The 23,966-nt window shown below is 41.2% G+C and overlaps 2 protein-coding genes across 15 annotated transcripts in view; one reads left to right on the forward strand and one right to left on the reverse strand.

Annotated features, from left to right (window-relative positions):
* Window positions 1–23,966, reverse strand: part of LOC309700630 (peripheral plasma membrane protein CASK-like) — a 52,955-nt gene that overhangs the window by 15,408 nt on the left and 13,581 nt on the right. For 10 of the 14 annotated variants that reach the window (XM_082524320.1, XM_082524318.1, XM_082524311.1 and 7 more), the window contains exons 2-11: window positions 16,675–16,787; window positions 12,019–12,124; window positions 10,367–10,444; window positions 10,164–10,236; window positions 5,204–5,306; window positions 4,345–4,520; window positions 3,641–3,763; window positions 3,186–3,269; window positions 2,865–2,964; window positions 1,938–1,955 (exon numbers count right to left, since the gene is read on the reverse strand). In XM_082524320.1, the coding sequence (XP_082380446.1) occupies window positions 1,938–1,955; window positions 2,865–2,964; window positions 3,186–3,269; window positions 3,641–3,763; window positions 4,345–4,520; window positions 5,204–5,306; window positions 10,164–10,236; window positions 10,367–10,444; window positions 12,019–12,124; window positions 16,675–16,787 (974 nt within the window). The remainder of the gene's footprint in view (window positions 1–1,937; window positions 1,956–2,864; window positions 2,965–3,185; window positions 3,270–3,640; window positions 3,764–4,344; window positions 4,521–5,203; window positions 5,307–10,163; window positions 10,237–10,366; window positions 10,445–12,018; window positions 12,125–16,674; window positions 16,788–23,966) is intronic. The other 4 variants (XM_082524322.1, XM_082524323.1, XM_082524313.1 and 1 more) reach the window with 1 other exon arrangement.
* Window positions 5,370–9,103, forward strand: LOC309701472 (putative G-protein coupled receptor 34). Its single transcript, XM_082525706.1, has 2 exons — window positions 5,370–6,983; window positions 7,461–9,103. The coding sequence occupies exon 2, from the start codon at window positions 7,490–7,492 to the stop codon at window positions 8,762–8,764; it is 1,275 nt and encodes a 424-aa protein (XP_082381832.1). The 5' UTR covers window positions 5,370–6,983; window positions 7,461–7,489; the 3' UTR covers window positions 8,765–9,103.

The raw sequence follows: 23,966 nt of genomic DNA on the forward strand, positions 1-23,966 counted from the left end.
GAAGAAAATACGCGAAAGACTTTGTTCTAAATATGTGCAATAACTGACGAACAGAGGGCTAATCGGGAGTTCTGTGATGTATGAAAGATCCAGCAGAGGAGAGTTTAAGCTGTTAAAAACTTCCTCTTTTTTAGCACATTTTAGTGAGAGCTCTTTCTTCAACTTGAAAGAGCTCTCACTATATTATATAAAAATAACCGGTGAGTCATAATGTTATAAAAGGCTAAAGATTTAAAGAAGAGAATACAACACTTCAAAACGTGAGGCCTTTACACACCGGACGTGGTGGACTGGTGTGAATATCGCATGTGTTTTAAAAAGTTTTTTTTGGACTCGTATGTTCTCGTTGCAGCTGTTCACACTAATCGCACAATTATGCTCAACAATCTGCAGATCGAGTTCTTTTTTTTCCTGGTTTTTCAAATGTGAACAGACCGATCTGACCAAGCAGAACTTCGAATTTGAACTTTGATTCGAACTCAAATATTGATTGTTTCGATACCAAGTCGGTATCGGATTGATACCAACCGGGTGAGATCGATTCTTTACTTTAAGTTCCGCTCTTGTTTGCAGTGCTGTGGTTTTGGCAAAGACGAAACAGCCAGGTCGCCAGATTCGCCGCTCCTGTGTGAGCGCAGAGCAGGCACCTGTTGCTGACTTAGACGCTTGTTAAGTTGTTTACATATTATTTATATTTTCACCAGTTGTTGTTTTTGTTGTTGAGAATTTTAATTGTCATTTTTGTATTATAGTTTCTCAACAGCACTTGTTTTAATTGGTTTACTGGTTTGCGAGCACTTTTTATTTAAGATTTTTCAAAAAATAAATAAATAAATAAAAAATTGATAATATTCATTTTCTATTTAATTATAAACTATGTCCTAATTATGTCCTGGGTTTAAACTATTTAATAATAAAAAAGGAAACATCACAAAAACACTTAAGGTCATGAAAATTAATTGAAATTTAGCGATTCAATGACGCATCCACCTTATTTATCGAAAAGTATCGCTATAGGCGACACTGGCCCGTATTTACTTGTTGTCGGATCGATACCAAAATATTCAGTATCGCACACCACTACTTCCTTTCCTTGTTTAGAAACATCCATACAAGCTCATCACTGCTTGATGTGGATTTCTTTTCTTTTTTTTTTTCCCACAAGCTCACGCATGCAAAAGAATTCTGAATTTCATGTTGTTTTTATCGAAACACGCTCGGTGCGTAAAGGCCTGTACACAGCAATTAAAGGCTGATTTATTAGTGCATGAAGACAATGATGTTTAGTTTACAAATGCAGCTAGAAGTAGTCAAAAATGCTATGATAGTGTAATGAGTAATCATTTAAATGGGAACTAGTTTATTCATTTCATATTTTTATTCTTGACCTCTATCAGAGCAGCATCTAAGTTCAAGAATGACCTTTGTGTAAAAAAGATAAATAAATCTGTCTATCTAGAGCACAATAAGTGCCCTTTAGTTACCAGCATAAATTTGGGAGACAAATTGGTTTACAGGAAGCTGTGAGCACCAGTAAAAAGCAGCTCGCTCTGAAAAGTGGAGATAAAAGATCTTATTGTTAGTCAGGACACTGAGGATGCAAGCATCTTATCGTCTTTACTTTTGTTTTTGCTCACTGTACTCATCAGCACGTCTTAATCTGGTTGTCAAAGCTTCACGTTGCCACGATAATGGAGATGCATGTGTTTCATCTTCACAAGTCAAAAGGTAGCAGTCAGAATAAACACACACCAGAGCAAAATAAGTTCTTTAAAGAGGGGACAGCAGAGGAGACAGAGGGGGCAGAGGCATGGAGGGTTAATACCCACATCATTCAACACATGGGAGAAATGCAACTACAGAGCAAGTGATGTCATGGTGATATCACATCCACAATCTATGAGTGTGGAGGGGGTAAGAGGAGGGGGTATACGTACTTTCAGCAGCTAGCAGTCCTAGAGACAGCACAGCAGAAGGAGAAAACAACACCAAAGAAAGAGAAGCTGAGATTAGAGGAGGTTTAAAAGCAACTACGGCTGCAGAGAAGAACAAAAAACAAAACGCAGCTACGGCAGACAGAGAGAATCAGCAAAAGCAGCTAAATCTGGACAAAGTCTGCCGAGCTGCTGCAGGGATCTACAACGCAACACGTCTAGTCGAGCAACATGTCTGAAGCAACACAGCTGCAAAAATAAAACAGTCACCAGGAAGCATGACTGCAGCAGACTGCCAGCCTCAGCACAACGGACATACGAGTCCACGCGGCTGCAGCAGCTGCTTTTACAGCACAAATTCGGGGAAAAAATAAATAATTAAATAAATGAATAAATAAACAAAACAGGTTAATTAGGCTGATCCCGCTGATTAGCTGACACTGAAACACACTCTGTTTCTATCGTTTAGAACTGGGTCGGGTTTCGTTGTGTTGCTCAGCTCTGGCCGGCACGGCCTGCAGTCTTCTCAACAGCAGAAGTGAAAGTGTAACGCTGAGACAGGGAAGTGAGGCTGCTGTTGGGAAATGTGTTCATTAAACAGGGAAGCTGTGCACCGACAGCTGCTTTTCACAAAGACACCAGAATAGAAACCACGTGAGCACAAACAGAGCTAGAAAGCAATTGTGATCATCTTCTGTTGCGCAACATGCACACACTGAACACTTTTAAAGAGGGTTTCAATAATTTAATCCATCCATTAAAATAACCTTACTGTAATCAACACCATTTCGCTGTCCTTCAGGTTATATTTGAATTAATGCAGCATGCTTTTCACTTCTTTTAGGCTCTTTGTCATGCACACAAACAATCTAATACCTGCGTCTCCCTGTTGCAAACACATTTAGAGGAAAAAGTCTGCCTGACAGTTACCTGAGGAGGTGGGATCGTCTGAGAAATCATGGAGCTCCTCAGGGGGGTCACCATAGTAGGAATTAAACTTGTGGCTGGAAACAGCAGCCAGCACTGCACCCTGGGACAGAGAGTAGGGGGTAACATGGATATTAAGTGAAATATACGTATATAAATAGATGTTATATATAAGAGTTTAAAGTGTTTAAAAGGTTGAGATGAGAGTAAAAATTCTGCCAGCAGCTTAATCTGGGTCATTAGAAACATCTGCACAGAGGATGTGGAGAGACTTCCTCTCACACCGAAACCTTTCCTCTTGGAGTCTAATAACACTGCGCTAACCTTCAGCTTCCTCCTGGCGTTGAACTTTCTCAGCTGCTCAACTGTTTCGGGCAGGTGGATCTTGTAGGCATACCTGTCCCTCTCCTGCATTTATTGGGAATCACAGACATAAAGATGAAGGACATTAGTGCTCGCACAGAGACAGTGAACGGATGTGAAAGCAGAGCTGTGGTTCTGAGCAAAAGGAAGTGTGCTTGAGTTAACATCAGTCAGGCCAGTGGTGTAAAGGTGAATTTGAGCTTGCGAAAACATTTACAGCAGGCAACAAATATTCACGCCCGTTTCTGGGTTTTTAAAATAGTAAAGACGATTATGAAAAAAAAAGAGGAAATCAAACAACAATAACCTCCTACAGCTGCAGAGATGTGAAGTGAGAGTATTTTTATTTGCATTCAGTTAATTTGAATGTTAGCAGTATGTGCATGTGTGTGTGAGTGTGTGTCTTGTGATCTTGCCTTCAGCCAGGGGTGGTTGAGAGCCTCATAGACAGTGATTCTCTCAGCAGGGTCAAGCATCAGCATGCGCCTCACCAGGTCCTTGGCGCTCTCAGAGATGTGAGCCCACTGGCGGGGGTTCATCTGAAACCCAGAGAAATATTCAGAAACGCGTGAAGTAGCCAGGATGGCAGCCGAATCTGGCAGTAATTAAAGATCCAAGGACAAATTACACACCATTTAATGCTTCATAAATAAACCCACATCATTTTTCTCCCCACTGTTGTGCAAAATGTTTCGGTGGTTTGCTTCATTGTTTTACAGTTTGGGTTTTTTGGCAGCAGCTTGATGGAAGATAGCAACAGTGTTGTCCATCACTCTGCACACTGCGACTGCATCTGCTACAGATTAGTGCACCAAACAGGAAACTCATACTGTGCTGAAAGCAGATAATTCATCAGACCTTTATCTTAGTTTTTTTCTGCTGATACAGTCACTTTATTCATCACCTCTCACATTCTTGTTGTGTGAGAGGAAAAGCTGAAGACACCAGGGGGGGAGAGGAAAGGCAGGCCGCAATTTGAAGTTCTGAAGTGATGTGGTAAAAGCACTGCATTCAGTTCCTGTAATCCAAGACCTCAACTTTGTATCTAACATGCACAACAGCACGGTTCAGTCTGAGCCTCAGGGCCAAAGCACAGGCCGTTTTGGCATTTAGCGCCTACCTTGTATTTTCCTTTGATGATAGCCTCAAACAAGCGCTCCTTGGTGCCGTAGAAAGGCAGGCAGCCGGACAGCAGAATGAAGAGGATCACTCCACATCCCCACACATCTACCGGTTTGCCATAAGGCTCCCTTTTCACCACCTCTGGGGCCATGAAGTGGGGCGTGCCCACTCGACCTGAGGAAAGAGATAAATTTCATACACTACGCTGATACACTTTCATGATGAACTTTTTATTATTATTTAAAACACATTTAAACAAGCCCGTCCCGTGCTCTTTTTTTTAGAGCGCTGCTGCTTGGAGAATATCTCACAATCCAATATGAGAGAGTCAGCGAGGATAGCTCAGACAGTTACATGTTGTGATTCATCTAATGAGCATGTCTTTGGACTGTGGGAACAGACTAGGGCTGCTCGAGGAGACCCACATAGACCTGCTTACTCATATCCAAAATACTGCCTGGTCATTTCGCTCAATCCAGCCTAAACCACAACCAGTGAAAACCTGTTTCTAATAACGTGGCAGTTTTTATTAAGTAGGATATTTTTATTGAAACATTACAAAGAAACAAACAAATCTATTACATTTCATTATTATTAAGGTTGTGGACAGAATGTAAGCATGAGTGAGACGTACAGTAAGGGGGGAAAAACCCGACCTTTAAAAGAGACTATGGAGGTGACTGCATACGTAAGCATTAGTCTGCGTGAAGTCTGTTACCTCATTAACAAGTCGGTGCACTTTGCTGTCATTTCTGCATAAATGGTAACCACAGGTGTGGGGGAAGACCTACACTTGTTTCGTGGGCCACCTGTAATCACGGAATGCAAGAAAACCCTTGAAAAGTGTTTCACTGTACCTCCGGCTACTAAACCAGACTCTCCCAGCTGGATCGCCACTCCGAAGCCTCCGAGTTTCACTGGAGCAGAGTTCTCCTTTGAGGCCAGGAGCACACAGTGAGGCTGCACAGGAATGAAAGACACGCGTCAGCACAGTGCAAATGACGACAAGCTAATACTTGGTACAATTAGGGCCTGACTGATGCGGGACAGTCCCAGCAGACTTTAAAAATCACACTGACTTTTTTTAAAATAAAAGAGGCACAAGCACAGACACTGCAGAGCATTGCTTTGCTCTCTGTGCAAGAGTGCAAGATTCCATTATGTTCAAATGGTGGTTAGTGTACCCTGGTTTCACTTGAGCTTGCACAAATCTGACAGTGCGTTCAAAAGGAGATGCACATTTTTTGTCTCACACTTTGTGTGCTACAGAGCTCGGTGTTGACTGACTCCAGCAGTGAGCAATGGAGAACTCTGGAGGTAATTCACAAAGCTGAAGAGACCTTTTTTAACCCTCCAGTATGCTTTTTAGATTCTGGTTAATTCATTTATTTTAGAAACTTGGCAGGATACAGACAGACACGTACAGCAGGAATCAATAGCAAACATTAATATATATACAAAAACAACAGAAACACACACATTAGAGAACAAGTTGAAAAGTGCCTGGAAGTAGCACAAAGAAAGAGACTGTATGTACTTAGACTAGTGTGAAAAAGGTGACACCGAAGCTTCACCATGTAGTCACACAGGACTAGTACTGCAGGTCAGAGGCAGGTAAGAAAATATTTGCCAAGTGCCGTGATAGCTGCTGCTAAATTACAACGGCTAGTTTATTAAGGAGAAGGACATTAAGCCAACCGCGTTCACCGGTAGACTTGTAAAAACTGCTTAATCAAAATTGTTATGACATTTTACTTAATATCTAATTCACTGGACAAATAGTGCGGCGACTCGCCATGACCCAAAGCTTTCTGCGAGGAAAACTAATCAGCTGATGTCAGCGGCTGATGAGCAGCGAGGACGGTGTTGCGTGGCATGTTTTCCATCACGGGTTCTGTGTCAGTGGTAATAAAACTGCTTCCCATCACAGTTTCACATATTTGTTCTTTTATAATAGTAAATCCAAGTTGCACACCTAATTTTTTTAAAAGACAACAAATGAAATGATGGGTTTCAGAGATGTGGATGCAAATTGGAAATAAAATTTGTTTAAAATGTTATCAAATGTTTGTTAAATGCAGTATTCCTCTCAGGTACATTCATCTTACTGTCCCTTTTTGTGACAGTAAGAAGACATGCACAACCATAGTGAGTGTGAAAAGTGGTGGGCTCACTTCCTGTCTTCTTATTCTTTGCAAATTTTGTAGGGGGGGTGGAGAGAGAGAGAGTACGAGAGAGACAGCGAGAGAGAGAGAGGGGGCCGAGTACGAGAGAGACAGCGAGAGAGAGACAGCGAGAGAGGGGGCCGTCTCACATCTATGAGAGAGGAGAGGCTATGAAAGAGCTTTCCAGTAAAGACTGAAGACAAGCTGAGCAGAGCAGAAGCGGTGACACAGACAAGCCTGCAGGATAAATTACTTCAGAGGTGAAAACGGCAAAAAGGCGGTGCTTAGCCAGGACTAGTTTCTTTTAACATAAAACAATTAAACTCACCTTTATTCATTTAACAAAAGCTTTAAGAGACTGATAATGGAGCAGCATTAGATGGACGGAGGAAAATACATGCAGGACTACTGTGAGCTCACACTCCTACACATTCACAGCTGTGTTGGATCTTCTATGGAAGGATTATTGATGGTGAGTGTTGCACCTTAATCCAAACATCTGTGTGTACGAGTCAGAGTGACTGTGAGCGCTTTTGCATCTGCAGCGTGCACCCCTTGGCTCCGCTCTAACACCGTGGGACTGGAATTTATGCGTTAAACAGGCATAAAACTTCTGATTAGTCATGACTCCTGCTCCCACCCGTGAAAGCTAAATCACAGTGGAACTTTGAAAAAGCTGCACAGTGTACAGAGCTTTAATTTTGTAAGGTGCCGCACCTTTTTTCAACACAAATTACTATAATTTCCACTTGATGGTGGAAAACTCACAGATCATTACTTGTGTGTGACCTTAATCTACAACCTACGTATTACTCACCTCACTGTGTATTACTCATAAAACACACAATTGCAGTTTCAGTCCGTGCACCTTGTTTTGCTGCACAGCAAGAGCTTCTTTGTATGTCTATTCAGTGAAAATAAGCTGATTTCCCCCCTTTTTTCCCCTTAGGTCCTGATGTTTAAAACTTCTGAGCCACAATGAATACGACTTTCAGGCCGGTACTCCCAACCTCTGCAGTGTTCGACACCTCTCTCCCTATATCCACGTCATCCCTCCCAGGCTACATGTCACCGTCTTCTCTTTCTCCTTTCTCCACCTCAAACTACACAGCTGTCACTTCAACCCCGATGCCTTGCTCATTTAATAATGAAAGCCTCCGTGTTCTGCAGGCGGTGGTCTATTCTCTTTTCTTCATCTTTGGACTCGTGGGTAACCTCTTTGCTTTGTGGGTCTTCCTGTTCCTGCATTCGGGCCGAAACTCAGTGCGGGTGTTCCTCATCAACTGTGCAGTGGCTGATCTGGTCTTCCTGGCATGCCTGCCCTTCAGGGTCTTCTTCCATATTAATGGAAACAAATGGGTACTGGGACCTGTGGCCTGCAAGATGGTGGGAAACCTATTTTACATGAACATGTACATGAGCATATTTCTACTCGGATTCATCAGCCTGGACAGGTACTTGAGGCTGAAGGGGAAGGGCAGAGCACGGAGAGGCCTAAGGCTGAGGCTGTGGGGGCAAAGCAAGCCGTGGAGCTGGGTGGCATGTGGAGTTCTGTGGATTGCATTCCTGGTGGGTACGATTCCCATGATTGCTGCACCAGAGGATAAGGAACACAGCGATAAGTGCTTCCAGTACAAATTGCGACAAAAAGCCTACTGGAAAGCCTACATCAACGCAGGGCTGGTGGTGATGTTCTGGTTCATCTTCATCATCCTCGTGGTTTCCTATGCCAAGATTGCCTCACGGCTGCAGCAGGTGTCACGGGACAAGCCGGACCTACCTAACGCACAGAGATACAGGAGAACTGCAAAGAAGTCCTTCTTTGTCCTCTTTCTCTTCACCATCTGCTTCGGGCCCTACCACGCCTTTCGCCCCTTCTACATCTCCTCCCAATTGAGCTCAAGCCTATCCTGTAATTACATGCAAATCATGGACTGGACCAATGAGGTGATGTTGTTATTCTCAGCCTTTAACAGTTGCTTGGATCCTGTCATGTACTTTCTGTTATCGGGCTCGGTGCGCAAAGCTGCCCTCCAAGCACTCGGACGCAGACTCGGCCACCGGCTTCTCTTCCTGAATGACGTGACATCCAACAGCTCCACCATGGATTTCAGACGGCCGTCTGTCCCTGTGGTTGTACCCAACCTCGGTGTAAACACTCAGTCACTCACCCCCAGAACCAGTATGTGTGTCATCAACTCTAACCTCCGCTGCACAAGAGTGACTACGCTTCCACCTACTGGCCAACAGTGATCACAGGAGGAAAAAAAAAATCGGAGTAAAGCATTTCCATTGACAGCTTCGGTTCTAACAAATTATGCCCCCGTACATGAACCACTGTCAGAGATGGATTTTGAACCAATTTCCATTATTGGTTAAAGACAACAGATTTATGTCTGAAGACGTACTACAGCATCAGCCATGTCTTTAAAAATTTACATTTACAAGACTAATGATGATATGAAATGTGTGTGTGTGTGAGTGAATGTCAAGAATTTTCAGTATTAAAAAAAAAGTTTTATGGAGAAAAAATAAATTGCTGTAGACTTTAATAGAGAACTAACTTTTCTCTTTTCACACTCTTTCAGCACAGAGCACATTATATTGGCATACCTATACTGTTATAGTGGTGGATCCTCTAACAACAACCAGTGTTTCAAACAATGAGGTCAGAGTATGTAGGAGCTCAGGTTTCCTATTGCGTTAAATGCTTTGACTGTGGATCTTAACTCTGGATCCAGTGAAAGAAAAACTAATATAATTTTATTTATTAAGTGTGAATCATGCAGATTAATCGCAGTGAGTCTGCTCATGTAAGATAATCGTTTATTTACCCCAAATTTGTTTTAATTTTGAAGAAAAAAAAAGTGGCTGGAATGGACAATAACCTATTTCGTCCTTTAAGCCTTTTGCTTTGCTTGAGCTCAATAGTCTGCTCTTACAAGAAGCAAACGAAAGCCAGCTTTGACCCACCATGATGATCAGCGCTTGCACTGGTTCTGCTGCTGACAGCTTTGAGCCCTGTGTGGTCAAATGGCTCAGATGGGATCAAGGGCCTGGTTCAGCACTGCTCCATATGGTCTAGTAGTGTCGGACACCTGTGTTTGAGGGTTAATCCTGTTGGAAATACTGGGGGATTCTGATTTTGCTCTAGGAATGCCTAATAAATCCACACAGTTGATTTATTTACAGCCGTAGATCCCCAAGTATTTAAGTAAATATATTTCTAAAGGTGACATCTGGTCAAAACTTCATATTAATAGCACATTTAGAAATGTATTTACTCACAACTTTACTAAAATTGGTGTTCAATATTTATTTTACCGCTGTATGCTACAGCTAACACTGACGCTTGCTGAGGTGTTGGTTTGCCTAAAGGAAAAAAAAAGAGACCTCATGGTGGTTTATTCTAAAAACCACAGAGTAACTAAAGTTAATATTAAAAGCGGATATCAAGGGAAACTTTCGGGTAAAGCGTGGGTCGCTTTTAGCATTTGCCTTCCCACAAGCAGTGAAGACAGCGTCTTCACAGGAAGGCAGTAACACTGTGCAGTATACACTTCTGGTGTGATAAATATATTTAATAGGTTGTCCTTTGCGAGTCATGGAACATGTTCTGTGGTTTCACTAGCTTGACTGCACGAAAGCTCACCTTTACATCACGGTGAATCACATTGTTGTCATGGCAGTATCGAAGCGCCTCCAGAATCTGCCTCATGTAGTGGCTGGAGGGACAGAAAGCAGAAACAGAAGGGGGGGGGCATCATTTAGAGCGTGCACAGAGATGTTGTGTATTTCAGGCTTTAATAATATTTGAAAATGTGAAGCCCACACTTCACAGACTGTGTCCCCTACCTGGCCACTGCTTCGCTGTACACAAACCCAGCATCAGCTCGCTTCACGATTTCAAAACACAGGTCTGCACCGTCCATACTAGAAAAAAGGAAGAAAGGTTTAGGGTGGGTATGAAATGATCTGTTTAGTAATGAGTCAGCTGAGAACTCTTTATTAGTATAGATTTAGATTTGGTTTAGATTCAGGCTACATTTGAATCATTTCAATAATCAGATGAAAGACAAAAAAAAATAACAGCCGATACAATAAATTATTTTTCCTTCAAACACTTCTCATGTATAGTGCTGTAAAAAGTATTTGCCTCCTCCCGGATTTCTTTTTTGCATATTTGTCACACTTGAATGTTTCAGCTCATCAAACAAATTTTAATATTAGCCAAAGATAACCCAAGTAAATCCAGAATGCAGTTGGCCCTGTGTGAGAAAGGAAAGGAATTTTGGCCCACTCTTCTTTATAGAAGTGTTTTAATTCAGCCACACTGGAGGGTTTTCAAGCATGAACAGGCTGTTTAAGGTCATGCCATCAGATTTAAGTCTGGACTTTGCCAAGGCCACTCCAAAACCTTTGTTTTTTATCTTCAAATAAGCTAATCAGAGGTGGACTAGCTGCTGTGTTTTGGATCTGTTTCATCATAATTAAAAGCGCTTGAGCTTCACGACATGAACTGATGGTCGTACGTTCTCCTTCAGGATTTTGCAGTAGAGAGCAGAATTCATGGTTCCATCAATCACAGCAGCAAAACAGCCCGAGAGCATCACACTACCACCACCATGTTTGCCTGTTGCTATGATGATCTTTTTATAAAATGTTGTTAGTTGTACATCAGATGTAACAGGACTCAAACCTTGTGTTTTTTAGATGTTATTCTGGGGTCTTTAGTGACCTCCTTGATGAGTGGTGCACTCTTGGAGTCATTCTGGTAGGCTAGTGTCTCATTCCATTTATGGATAATGGCTGTCATTGTGGTTCGCTGGAGGCCCAAAGCCTAAGAAGTGGCTTTTGTAACCCTTTCCAGATTGATAAATGTCAGTGACTTTGTGTCTCAGCCGTGTCTTTAGATCGTTGAATGATGCTTTTTGAGAGATTTTTTTAAACCCTACTTCATTTTGTCAGACAAGTTCTATTTAAGTGATTTCTGGCAGTAATCAGGTCTTGGTGTGAGTACTGAAACTGAATTACAAAAACATAGTTAATCACAGTTAATTCATGATTTAACAAGGAAGGAAATTACTTTTCCACAGGGGCCCAAGTAGGTTTACATAGCTTTTCTTTCCTCCCCCCCCCCCCTTAAATTAAATTATTTGTTTGAAACATGCAAGTGTTAAAAGATACAAAAATGTAAGAAATCAGGAACTGTACACTATTATACTTATGATTACATATTGCGCTGGCCTAGCGATATCTTCAAATATCACACTTTTTTTTTTCCTTTTTCTCGTCAAAGAGACCAAGAAGTCTGAAACCACAAAAACAAGGGGGTGTGAAATTACCAGTAACAGCCATCTGCCTAGTGCTGATAAAATTAGTTGGTAACTGTTTGCCTAGTGCGGTGGTGACGGTAGTTTATAAGAGAAAAGCTGCCATACATAAAACATACAAAATCCAAACCTAAAATTGGATGGGAATGTGAACTGTGTGCGCGACACACTTACAATTCAAAGACCATGTAGAGCATGCCATCGGAGCTGTAAGTCTCCAGCAGCTCCACGATGTGGGGGTGTTTCAGCATGTGGCAGATGCTCGCCTCTCGCTTCAGATCTGTGAGAAAGAAATTCAACATGGGCTATGGTGAGACACATCGAACACTTTGGATTTCATCCAGTCTAATTATACTTCCAGGTTGTGAGGTAAAGTGCTAATATTTAAATGTATGCCAAGAGTCGTGTTACTGCTTCGTAGACTTTAAAGTACACCTAAAATGCTTTTCCTTATTTTCTGACATCTATTTACAGCTCCAGTGCTGGATGTCTATACTTAAAATGGAAAAAGTTTCAAATGAAGCTGACAGCATATATGCAAGTGAGTCTTCAGACTGCTCTAAAAGGTCTTTTCCCCCCGGCTCTTAGCTCTAGGTGATGTCAGTGGGAGTGGATTGGATCCCCAATATCATCATCTCATGCACAAGGTTCAGCTTGTGAGCACGGCAGCCCGCCCACAGACCTTCTGTTTGTGAGACGCATCCAATTAAAGGGAGGAGAGGAAAGCTAAAAGAGCTAAAACAGGTTGACTGAGGAGCTGCAGGATAAAAGGAAAAAAAGTTTATTTTCAACTGAATCAGGCGAAGCTGCCCTGTTAAGAGTCCAACAATTTAAACACAGAGTTGGAAATGAGCATACAAAGTTTGCTTATACAAAAACTGAAGCTTTTCATTCAGGTATTGCAAACTTTCAATATCAGATTAGCTTTTATTGTGTCCTGGGAGAAATTTACCTTGGACAAGCGAGGGAAACACATCATGTAAGATAACAGACAGATGCAAACATTAGTTTACAATTTTACCAATTATGGCACTAAATAAATTATACCTATTTCATTTACAATTTGGTATCCTGAACCTTTTTCATGAGGGCATTATAAAGCATGTGATTTTTGGTCCTAGTAACGTTCAAGTCCTGCTTTATCAGTAATATCTGAAGGGAAGATGAGGGGAGTATCCCGACTACCTTTCCGCCTACTGATGGACTTTATGCACTCAGTACTATAGGATAAATTTTCCTTCAACCTAAAGGTTTGCATTGTGAAACACATCTCCCTCTATACTATACTCACCCTATAAAACATTTAGATCCTTTATGTTTAAATGCAGTAAACGACAGAGAAACATAGAAATACCTGACTGCTCTTTTCATACCTCAGCAGACTGCCTGCCACATGACTAACTCAACACTAGGGGGAGCTGCAGAGCATTTAATTTGCCAGGCATCCTCTTCTTGATATATAGACTACAGACTAACTGATCAACAAGCTGGTCTCTACCAGAAAGAATGCACATTTGGATCACTGTCATCAACATCATGACTAATACAGATCTGCAGAAACAATTGCAACATGACTGTGGGGATTTCTTATGTTTTGACTGCCTGGATGGAAAACACGCCTACGATTAGAGGACAGACTTCTCTCTTGTGAGAAGAGCAAAGACACGTTGTCTAATAGACTGACAGACAACTGGCAGGACATGAGGTAACGACAGAGATGCAGACTGCTGAGGCGAGCTGACAGACATAATGTGCTGCTGTTGGGCTTCTCAGTCCATAAAAAGCTCATTTACACACTCCGCTCCCCATCTGTAAGTCTACTGATCTTTGTGTGTGTGAGTGTGTGCTCTCTTTGTGTCGTGACCACTATCATTATGCAATACAGAGAACCGACAGAGTCCCCACTACAGAGCCCCCTATTCTGCTCTCCCTTTGCTTCCATCATTTCCTCCTTCTCGCCCTTTTCACACCGATCTCTTGCCCGTCTCATCGAGTAGCAATTCTTGAACTTAACAATGCTGCCCACTGTCCAACGAGGAAACGGCTGATGGAGCCAGAGAGGCCTGGAACGCTCTGAATGAAGCTGATGCCGTCCACTGGGCCTTTTCCAAAGCAGGCCTCGCTTAGCCTTTGTCATGTCATGCTAATAAATTGCACTTTGAAGACTGCAGGACCATGTTGCCACACCATCTCCTGATATTCTAACTATCATATAAAACTAATGTACAGAAATCACACTAAGAAGTCATTTAGGCTTGCCCATTCGCCAAGTGTTACTTTGTCTTCACTTCTGATAAATGACTTTTTCAATATTTAACATGTCTAACAAATAATACTGCAAATTGAACTACTGTATTTCCCCCCCAACAATTCAATACCTGTAAGTTTTTATGGTCATTGCGAGCCATCTACATCTGTCTTTTACTCAATACTCCAGACTCTTAATTATCGTATTCATCTTTTATTCATTCCACCTCTCTCACGTGTTTCGCACAGAAATACATTTGTATAGAAATCCAAATATTTGTTGCGTTAGCTCGAAGCTCAGCCCAGCCTGCAGCTCTGTCTCCTTTTCACTCGGATTTATGCTGACACGGAGTCTTTCTTAATAAGCTAAGGTATGTGGTCTCATGAAATCACTCTGGCTGCACTCCAGTTTTTCACATTGCCACTCCGAGTGGTCGACTTGCAGATTAAAAAAAGTTTTTAAAAAATGCTTAGGTTTACCAAATTTAAGGTGAAACTTTTACTGTGATCGACTCTTTGGGGGCTCACCTTAGCCTGACTGGTTTTCTTGTAGGGCGCTTGGTCCCATGATCCAAACAAATGTTTATGTAATTTGTTTTATATGGTAACCCACATAGACAAACAGGCAAATGTATAACCCTCATCCTCACACTGATAACAACTGATAATCACCAGGTCTGTAAAAGCCTGAACATTTATAGCAACGCAATGATCAATTAACTAATTAACTGAGTGACAAAATTACTCTGCAAAGCTTGAATAATGAATTAACAGTTCAAGTCTAATTAAGCAAAAACACCAGAAAACTCTGGAATTGTATAACATTTGACAGACTGCATGATTTAAAAAAAAAAAAAAAGTTAGTATGTGCGCCCATGAAAAACATCAAATCTTTTCTATCAGTGCTTTATACCTGATTCTGCTACTGTGTTGTTTGCTGCCATTTATTGCAAACAAGGTATGTTGGCATTTTAACAATTTCTTTATTTAACAATATTATTTTTATTTATTTTTATGCTGGTCCTCCGCTCACACACTGCTGTGGGACGCATACCATTCTCCAACAGTCAAACATCAGGACTGCAGGCAGGCCTTTCCATCCTCTCCACTCCCAAATCCCAAATCCTGGAAGCAACCTCTGATAAACCCCGCTCTGTGAGGGTGAGCGTTGTCATCTTAGAGGAAAGACCAGATTTGTTTTTTTCATGGGCGCAACCCACAAACTCAACTCTGCTGCTCAACCCACAAATGTGTTTTTCTTACAGATGCAGCACCATTTAAGGCCAAACAAACAGGCTTTCCAATGGTACGGCACCTTTTAACAGAATAAAAAAAGGACAATTATCACGCAGCCTTCTGAATGTGCTTTAAATGATTTTATACTCTGAAGCTGTTTTAAATTGTTATTGATACTGACGTCTATCTAACAGTATTAACCACCCACAGCCCTTAAAACCCTCCCCTCAATATCTGCTACGGATTCGATCTCTTGCTGCCTAGCACAGTAAATCCCCACATTTGTGAAATGAGCTGCTCTCTGTTTATCGCAATATGAAAAAGCATACAATGTAATATTGTTGGCATTCCTAGAAATGCATCATGTGACACGAGAGCCTCTGTAACAAGTCATGCGCCAAAGCCCCAACCTTTAACGTACTGGAAGAATTCGACATCCCTATCATCACATTTGGAAGTCTGTTCATTTTTGTGCCATTCCTGGTGAAAGCGACCACATGGTGAAGCATGTGTGAAGTGACTCAAGAGATTTAAAAAATAAAAAAGATGCTTTGAAATATTTCTGAGGTAAGAGAAACTCTTAAATGTGGGTGGTTTATGTTTTCAGATGAATACAATTAGCACAAAAATAACCTGGGTGTAAGTTCTGGTTTGGGAAACCTTGGTGTAACACTCCGATTTTTCCTCTGTCTCCTCCCTCGGGTCATTTCCTTTTCCTGCTGTTATTGGCTGCCAGAATAATCTCTGGCTGGGGCATCACAGATGGCCCATAGTGAATGCCAATACTACCACCAACACACACACACCTGTGATTTTTGTCTCAATCCCTCACTCCCCACCCTGACACACACACACACACACACACACACACACACACACACACACACACACACACAGCATGACAAAACCCAAACCCACATGGTGAGACAAGGCATGCATGGAGCATCTCACAAAATGTGAGCCTATCACACCCTAAACCAACACACGACACATGCAGTTCCAAGATATTACTCATCTGGGTGCAGTGTATGCAACATTATGGCCTGTTTATTTATGTGTGAGAGGCCATTATGCACTCTGTGAGTGCCACAGTGTTTGATGTGTGAGCCAACCTCCATTTGCAGTTTAATCCCAATATTTGTTTTAACCCACAAGAACATGGGGGGTCCCATTACACAGAACACAGCTCTTCTAGGTCTGTTAAAGAGTGCGGTTCCTTGAATAATCTCTATAGCGACGCTCTCTTGCCCTGGTTATGTTAACCCCTTCCATCTGGTGCCTTAAGTGAAAAACCAGCACACGTGACCTGCCAGCCCCAGATCAATCCAGGTCTGCTGTGCTTCTCACCTTCTGTGCTGAGGCCAGGGCTGGAGGTAAAGCTGGCCACATCAACAATCTTTACAGCAAACTGCTGGCCGGTGTCCCTGTTGATGCAGCGCCTCACCACGCTGAAGGGACCCCTGCAATACAAAAAGGTTTAAAGTTAGTCACAGATACCTACAGACACAAACACAAGCGTCTGCATGCGTTTCTTTCATTCACTTCATGACTCCTGAGTTCAGTGAGCGCCTGCCATAAACCTATGTACACATAATGATGGGCACACACTAGTCTTGGGCAGTGGGCAGACATAGTGTTGTTTCTGGGAATATTCTGGATTTACAGTGGGTGGTTAGCTACGCTTCGTAGTCTCCATGCTCGTGCCAGTGGGAATTACAGAGCGGTGTGGTGCAGCGCAGCTGTAAAAGCTAAAATAAAAGCTTTATTATAGAGACCTGTGCTAGGGAGACCTACCCTACACAGTTTATTTTGGGGGAAAGGAGGTGGCAGATATTGCAAATTTGTGTTTCCTCTTATAGCTGCTTTGGAGCTTGACATGTGCAGTAAGACAAGATTTCCTGATTTGAACAGCATTTCTTGAGATTTTCAATTTAATATGAAAAAAGCAGTCAAATAAATAAATAATATGCGGGGCAAAATTTAGATTTCAAATGACAAATTTGTTCACTCAACAATCTGCCTACATACGCGTTAAGCCTCTACAGAATTATCAGCAAACTAATGCTGAGAAATTCATATCCTGCATGACCTTTCTAGTGGTATGCGTGGTAGCACACAAGTTAAAGTGTACACCAGAGGTGTGGACTCGAGTCACATGACTTGGACTCGAGTCAGACTCGAGTCATTAATTTTATGACTTTAGACTTGACTTGAAAAAATGTTCTAAGACTTGTGACTTGACTTGGACTTTTACACCAATGACTTGGGACTTGAATTGGACTTGAACCGGTTTACTTGAAAAGACTTGATATTTTACCCCAAATACAAAATTTAACATGCATATTATATAGAGATTGAAAATGTGACGTCATTCACGGGTAGAACCGCAAAGGATTCTGGGAACTCGTGGCAAGCGGTACTAGCGCACGCAGGCTTTCAATTAAAATCAGTTATACAGCGATAAAAAGAAACACAAGAAGCTGTTGTATTATTAACTGCAATAGCCGGTCGCATGACAGCCACGGGAAGCCGACGGGTAAAGAGATCGGTTGTTATCGGATTATGTCGTTGAAGAGAAATTGTTCGAGCCATGTTTCCGAAGTAACAAAGAGGCGACGGGTGGCCTGGATTGCAGCCATTCAAAGGTCAAATATAACGTCCCAGAACACTCCAGCTCACAGGTTAGTCTGCTCCAAGCATTTACACAAAGGTCAGTGTTTTTTAGTAGTTAATACGTCACTTTCATGACATAATTGGTGATATAGGTTACAAGCAAGTCTGGCGCTGAACAGAAATTGTCGCGCTATGCTCCTTTGTTTATTGTGCATAAATAGTGAATTGTCCTGACACAATATTGCGTTTCGCTTCTGTTATTATGGTACATTGACAAAAACATATACTTTTATTCACAGGATAAAACAGGTTTTTTGTATCACTAATTGCCCAGTACGATTACAGCATACAATATTATTGTCACTGCTACATTTCTGTGATGGGTACCAGAAATTATTTCCACTGCTAATTAATTACCGTTGAGCTCAAAGGTCCTATTAATAAACGGTTAAGGAATGTGTATTTATGACGACAATTTGTGAGACTGGTAAACTTATGATACGTACGATGGTCTTTCGTTCTACACGGTGCATTTCAAGGTCCTGTACCCATCCGTCGGTAAACTGTACCTGGGCTTGTTGCAGTGACCTGAAGTTACTAAACTTCATGAGTGTATGCACTCACTCCAAGAACCGTATGATTATAAATATGCATATAAATATGCTAAGATGAGATAGCTGACTTCATCTAACTAGCAAATGTTGTCCAGGCTACGTTGGTGATACAGTTTTTTTTAATGTGTATGATATTTTTGTCATGCGATTTTAAAGCCGGTCCTACAACCGCATCCAAGAATAACATGCAGCTTATCTCAGAACCGTCGGTGAAAATTATTCTTGGAGCTAAGTTTAATTGAGCTGCATTTTAAAGAGGTGCAATTTCACAATTTGTGTATATTTTCTAAGTTCACTATTTTGTCATGTGTTGAGAAAAACACAGATTTTAAAATTACATGGTCTAACATTTACATTTAGCATAACTGCAACATTATTTTTTCGTTGTTTTTTTTTTTTTTAAAGACTCGAAAGGACTTGAAATTCAAAGTTTCAGACTTGTGACTTGACTCGGACTTTTACACCAGTGACTTGAGACTCGACTCTGACTTGCCTGACATTACTTGAGACTTGACTTGAGACTTGAGGATAAAGACTTGAGACTTACTTGAGACTTGCAAAACAATGACTTGGTCCCACCTCTGGTGTACACCTGATAACTTCTCAGTCAAAAGTGCTCAAATTAATCAAGTACTGATATAGCGAGGACAAGAACGAGAAGGAGAAACAAAACACACTTTTGCAAGGGGTTTAAATAGCTTTTTAAGAGGAACCTGTATAAAGAGCCTACTCTTCTTTCTCATGGTTTAATCACAATATAAAATAAATATAAGATTATAATGAACCAACAGTTTGAAAGAATTTGAAAATACATGCATGCCACATACAGCTGCCTCTAATAAGTAAGCATAACACAAGCAGCTCTCCAAATGCTGCAAGTTCTGCTCAAAGTGGCCTCTTCAGCAAGCAGCGGCTCTCAAAGAAACGACACTGCTAGCTCCTGCCACGCTGTGAAGTTTATTTGATGTTTAATTGAGAGTGGAAGAAGAGAAGGATCACTAAATGATATCCAAAACTATCCCAACAGCAGACCACCCTGACTAAAGGGAGACATGAGACAGGAACTTTCAAAGTAAAAGCACGTTAATTTACCAGTTGTGAAATGAATCACAGCATTGCTGGACGGAACAAACAAACTGCTCTATGTACTTGGCTGGCCAGGTTTTCTTTTTTGTTTTGTTTTTTAATAAGATGCTATGTAAACAACAAAACATAGATAATCTATTACTTTTGCAATCCAGATTACAACCTGTCTTAAGGAAAAGAAGAAAAAAAATCTTTGCTGTAGGAATGTACTCGAGATGTTGCAGTTCATTTCGAGATAAGCTACTTCACATTTATAGAAATTGTAAGGATTTGAATATTATAAAAATGATTCCCAAAGCTATACATATGCTGATAATCCTGGTACCCTAGGCAGCTTATATAGTAATTTCATCCACATTGATCAACACATGTAGGAGAAGTTGGGGAACAGATCATTATAATAATAGGTTTTAAAAAAATAATTAAAAATTAAAACCTTAAGTATTTGAACAATTACATCATTTCTGTCATTTTGCTTCCACCATCACAACACACACTGCTTTTATAGTGTGTACACATTGGTGTAACCCTAGACACCTGTCGGCTTTCCTGATGAGATCATACGAGCAGCAGGTTACGTTCGTGTAGGAACTGGAACATTTTGTGTAAAAACAGACACTGAAAGTAAAGACATGCATATTTTCTGTCTCCGGGCCCACTGAGAGTTACAGACGCACACATACCCCCGCTGTGGTACAGCTGTCTCTACATCTTCCGGGTCTGCAATCCTCAGTGGTGGAAACAGTTCTGCTCACTCACACACTCTTACACACACATCCACAGCAACACCTATCTGATGAAGCCCTGATTGGTAGCTGTTACCAGGTACTGCTTTAGCTGAATCAGTGAATGAAGTTGCCCGACGATGCCCTTCCTGTGCAGAGCATGGCAGCTGCACCTGTATTTGCTCTCACGTTAGTTTGTAAAGACCAACCCGTACAAATGCAGGCAGCATGTGCACACTGTGAGCCAAGAGAACTCTTAAAACACTCTTCTCATCAGGGTGCGCAGGAATCCAGTTGATGATCTGACAGTCTCAGCGACCTTTGCCCTTGGGTTGATGTGCTGAAACAGCTGTGTTTACCCATTAGGAAGTGGGAGGTGTGGGTTGCTGCTTGAGTGCTTGATGGGACTTCTGACACCCCTGTTCCAACCCTGCAATCTTAACCAGCTGTGAAAGCGAGATGGGTATCGTTTTTACTTTGAGTGTCTGTCTGTCTGCTGCAGCAATTCTCTCTGTGATTATTCTCCATGAATGATCACATGATTGGCTCATTATTCATATCCAGCTTAGTCTTTAAAGCAAGCTTTCACCTGAAATTAATGTCAGACAATAGCCCCACATGACTAATGAGGATAAACAAGCAAGCCACACAAGCACATGGCTAATTAACATACTACAATAGCCATTTCTCAATCCATTCAAACGCTTGCTGTTTACACCAGCACAAAAATCAGTTTTTATTTATATAGCGTCAAATAAAAACTTCCGTTGTCTCAAGGCGCTTTAAAGACCTGCAGTAACACAGAGAAAACAACAATCAGATGACTCATTATGAGTAGGCAATCGGCAACAGTGGGAAAGAAAACTCCCTGCACTTCCTGTATCCCCCATGTAGCCTTAATTTTTCAGATGCATAGGTTGGTATTTTAGTAAAAAGCTTGGCACTAAACGCATTGTCATTTGCTAAGGGACAATGCCCTTCCCAAAGCCCCAATCTCCACCCCATTGAAATGTATGCATGTAATTTATCTATGCTTATAAGCCAGGAATTCAACCAATTTAAATAAACTCTACTAACTCTGTCAAGAAGAGTGGTCAAATATCCAGCCAGAATTATGCTAGAAGTTTGTTGACTGTCACTGAAAGCATCTGTTCGATGTGTAACTTGTTAAGAGGCATTTAAGCAAATACTAGTGGGGGTTTCTGTATCCTGTATTTATACTTTTGACACTGGATTTTCTCTAATCCACACACAAAGTAAATTCTAACTTGTGCATCCAACTCTTGTGTTTTTGAAGTCATTAAAGATGTATGCTGAACAATCAATCAAGACTAGAAAAGGAACAGTTCAAAGAAATTACTATAAGCCCCAAATTACCACGACATTCATGCCCATGGCATGTGTTTTTAAACTTCTGACCACCGTTGTAGCTTCAACCCACAGGGTAATTTTGTATTGAGTCACTACTTCATCAGGCACAACTCTTCATGGTTTAAGACTTTCTGTAGAAACAGCAGGCCGTAGAGTCTGCCTTTGTTGTGGTTTACGTGTTGTCTCTTTGACATTGTGTTAGAGAGGTGTTACCTAGAGCTGCTTGATTTAGGTAAACACCAAAGGGTTATTTTGCTCATTAACTGTAATCTTCATTGTTTAATGCAATTATTCAAATTATTGTTAACAAATACATCATGCATTTGCCAGATTTATTGGTATGCCGGTCTTAATTTCATGCATGATATCAGTTTTACAACTGCCATTACATTGATGATAGATTGGCCAATGTGAAAAAAGCACTGCTGTGAAGAAAAAGGCGTGTGCTCTATTTATAACACACCAAATCTTCCTAAGAGAAATGACTGCAAACAAACTATTAATTTTTACCACACTAGCGTGATTCTGAAGCGTGGAAAAGTCAAAATTGTAATTAAAATCTGTTTAATCATCTAGGCCTCTTTAGTGATTTCGGAAACTGGTTGTATTTAAGATGCCATTCTTAGTATTAAGTTTCCTTCTGTTTGTAAATGGGATTGTGGAGACAGCTGTTCACACGGAAAACTCAGGGTTCAAGTTCCAACACCAGCAAACATGCCCAAACTTACCATGACATACATGCCCATGCCGTAGCACCCTTGAATTTAGCTACTATGGTGGAAAAAAATAAAAAATCCCATTTTTTCTCCACAATGGTTGTAACCTAATCAGGTGGTCTCTGGTTCCAGATCTGCAACTGACTGATGAAGGTTTAGGCAACTTCAGTGAGAGACTATAACCACGGGGGCACAAATGATTCAGTGAGGGTAAGGCTATTTTGGCACTGGTCTAGTGTATTTCAATAACAGTCATTACCACCATTAAGCAATGATGTGGGATAGGGTGAATCGGCCCCATTTTATGCATCAACCTCATTTGTAATCTTGGCTTTAAATGCAAGAATCTGCATGGAGAATTAGCCCCTGAATTAGGCCATTTTTACATGTTGTGTGAGAGAGGGGGCTGGGACTGCCAATTAATTTGATAAATTAGAATGTAATTCATCTCATTTGGCATGAAGAAAAAATTAAATGACCATTCAACCATATTCATGAGCCATTACAGAGGCATTATAAGAGCCCAAGTAACTATAAAAGACATAAATTGCATATGTACTTATAAATTCATCTTTGTGAGGACCATTTCGAGTTTTAGATCTCCTCTGTGAGGACATTATGGCTGGTACCTGCTTTCCAACACACCAAAAAAGCTACTCAGAGGCTCAGATTTGACCTAACATTTAAGATCAGGATTAGATTCAAGGATAGAATTTGGTGGCGCTCAGTGTTACTGTGGGTTTACTCTGTGTCCTCACAAAGACAGAAACACAGACGTGTGTATGCTGGGAAGCGGTGAGGCCGCATGCCATACTGACATCACCGCAGCTGTGCTAAGTGGGCTCATATAAAACTCCCACACATGGCTCACATCCGACAGCAGCAGTCATCAAACATTAGCTCGAAGTGGCAGTCTTTGCAGACTGCTCTTTGGCTCATTTCAACTCTCTGCTTTGTGTAAATCCAAGAAACGATGTTAGGAGCATTTTTAACATTCATACTGGCCATGAGTGAAATATCTTCTCAGATGATTCTCTTTCCTCTCTCTAAAGCAGAGGCAGGACACATCTGTAAGCTGCAGACTCCACATGACCACTACTGCTTAGAACAGCATTTTGACTTTTTACCTGTGGTAAGAAGCTAGCATAAGTCTCAGTCTCAGAGTTTATCAGATGGGTGCTAACTGGTGCTGGACAGTGTTGACTTTTAACATAATAGACACTTAAACTTATCATCATCTGCTCTCGTCCTAGTAAACATTATTAGAGACACACAGCTTAGCCATTTTCTAAACATCCACTGCATGCATGGAATCTCACCATCACCCCATAACCTTCTTTAATGATTCACAATGGTTAGCTCAACAGTGATAGCAGAAACATAATTGGAAGCTCAAAAACGTGGAATCAAATACAAAATATATTGTGATTCTCTGCATTGACTCCTATGCATGCACAGAACTCTATTCATAATTTCTAAACAGATGTGCACTTGAAAGTGAGAAAACGCAAGTT

The sequence above is a fragment of the Aulonocara stuartgranti genome (genome assembly GCF_965226115.1).
Source record: "Aulonocara stuartgranti genome assembly, chromosome: 23".
Classification (NCBI taxonomy): domain Eukaryota; kingdom Metazoa; phylum Chordata; class Actinopteri; order Cichliformes; family Cichlidae; genus Aulonocara; species Aulonocara stuartgranti.

Coding starts and splice junctions, on each gene's coding strand:
- LOC309701472 (XM_082525706.1), top strand. CDS start 7,490: ATGAATACGACTTTCAGGCCGGTACTCCCAACCTCTGCAGTGTTCGAC.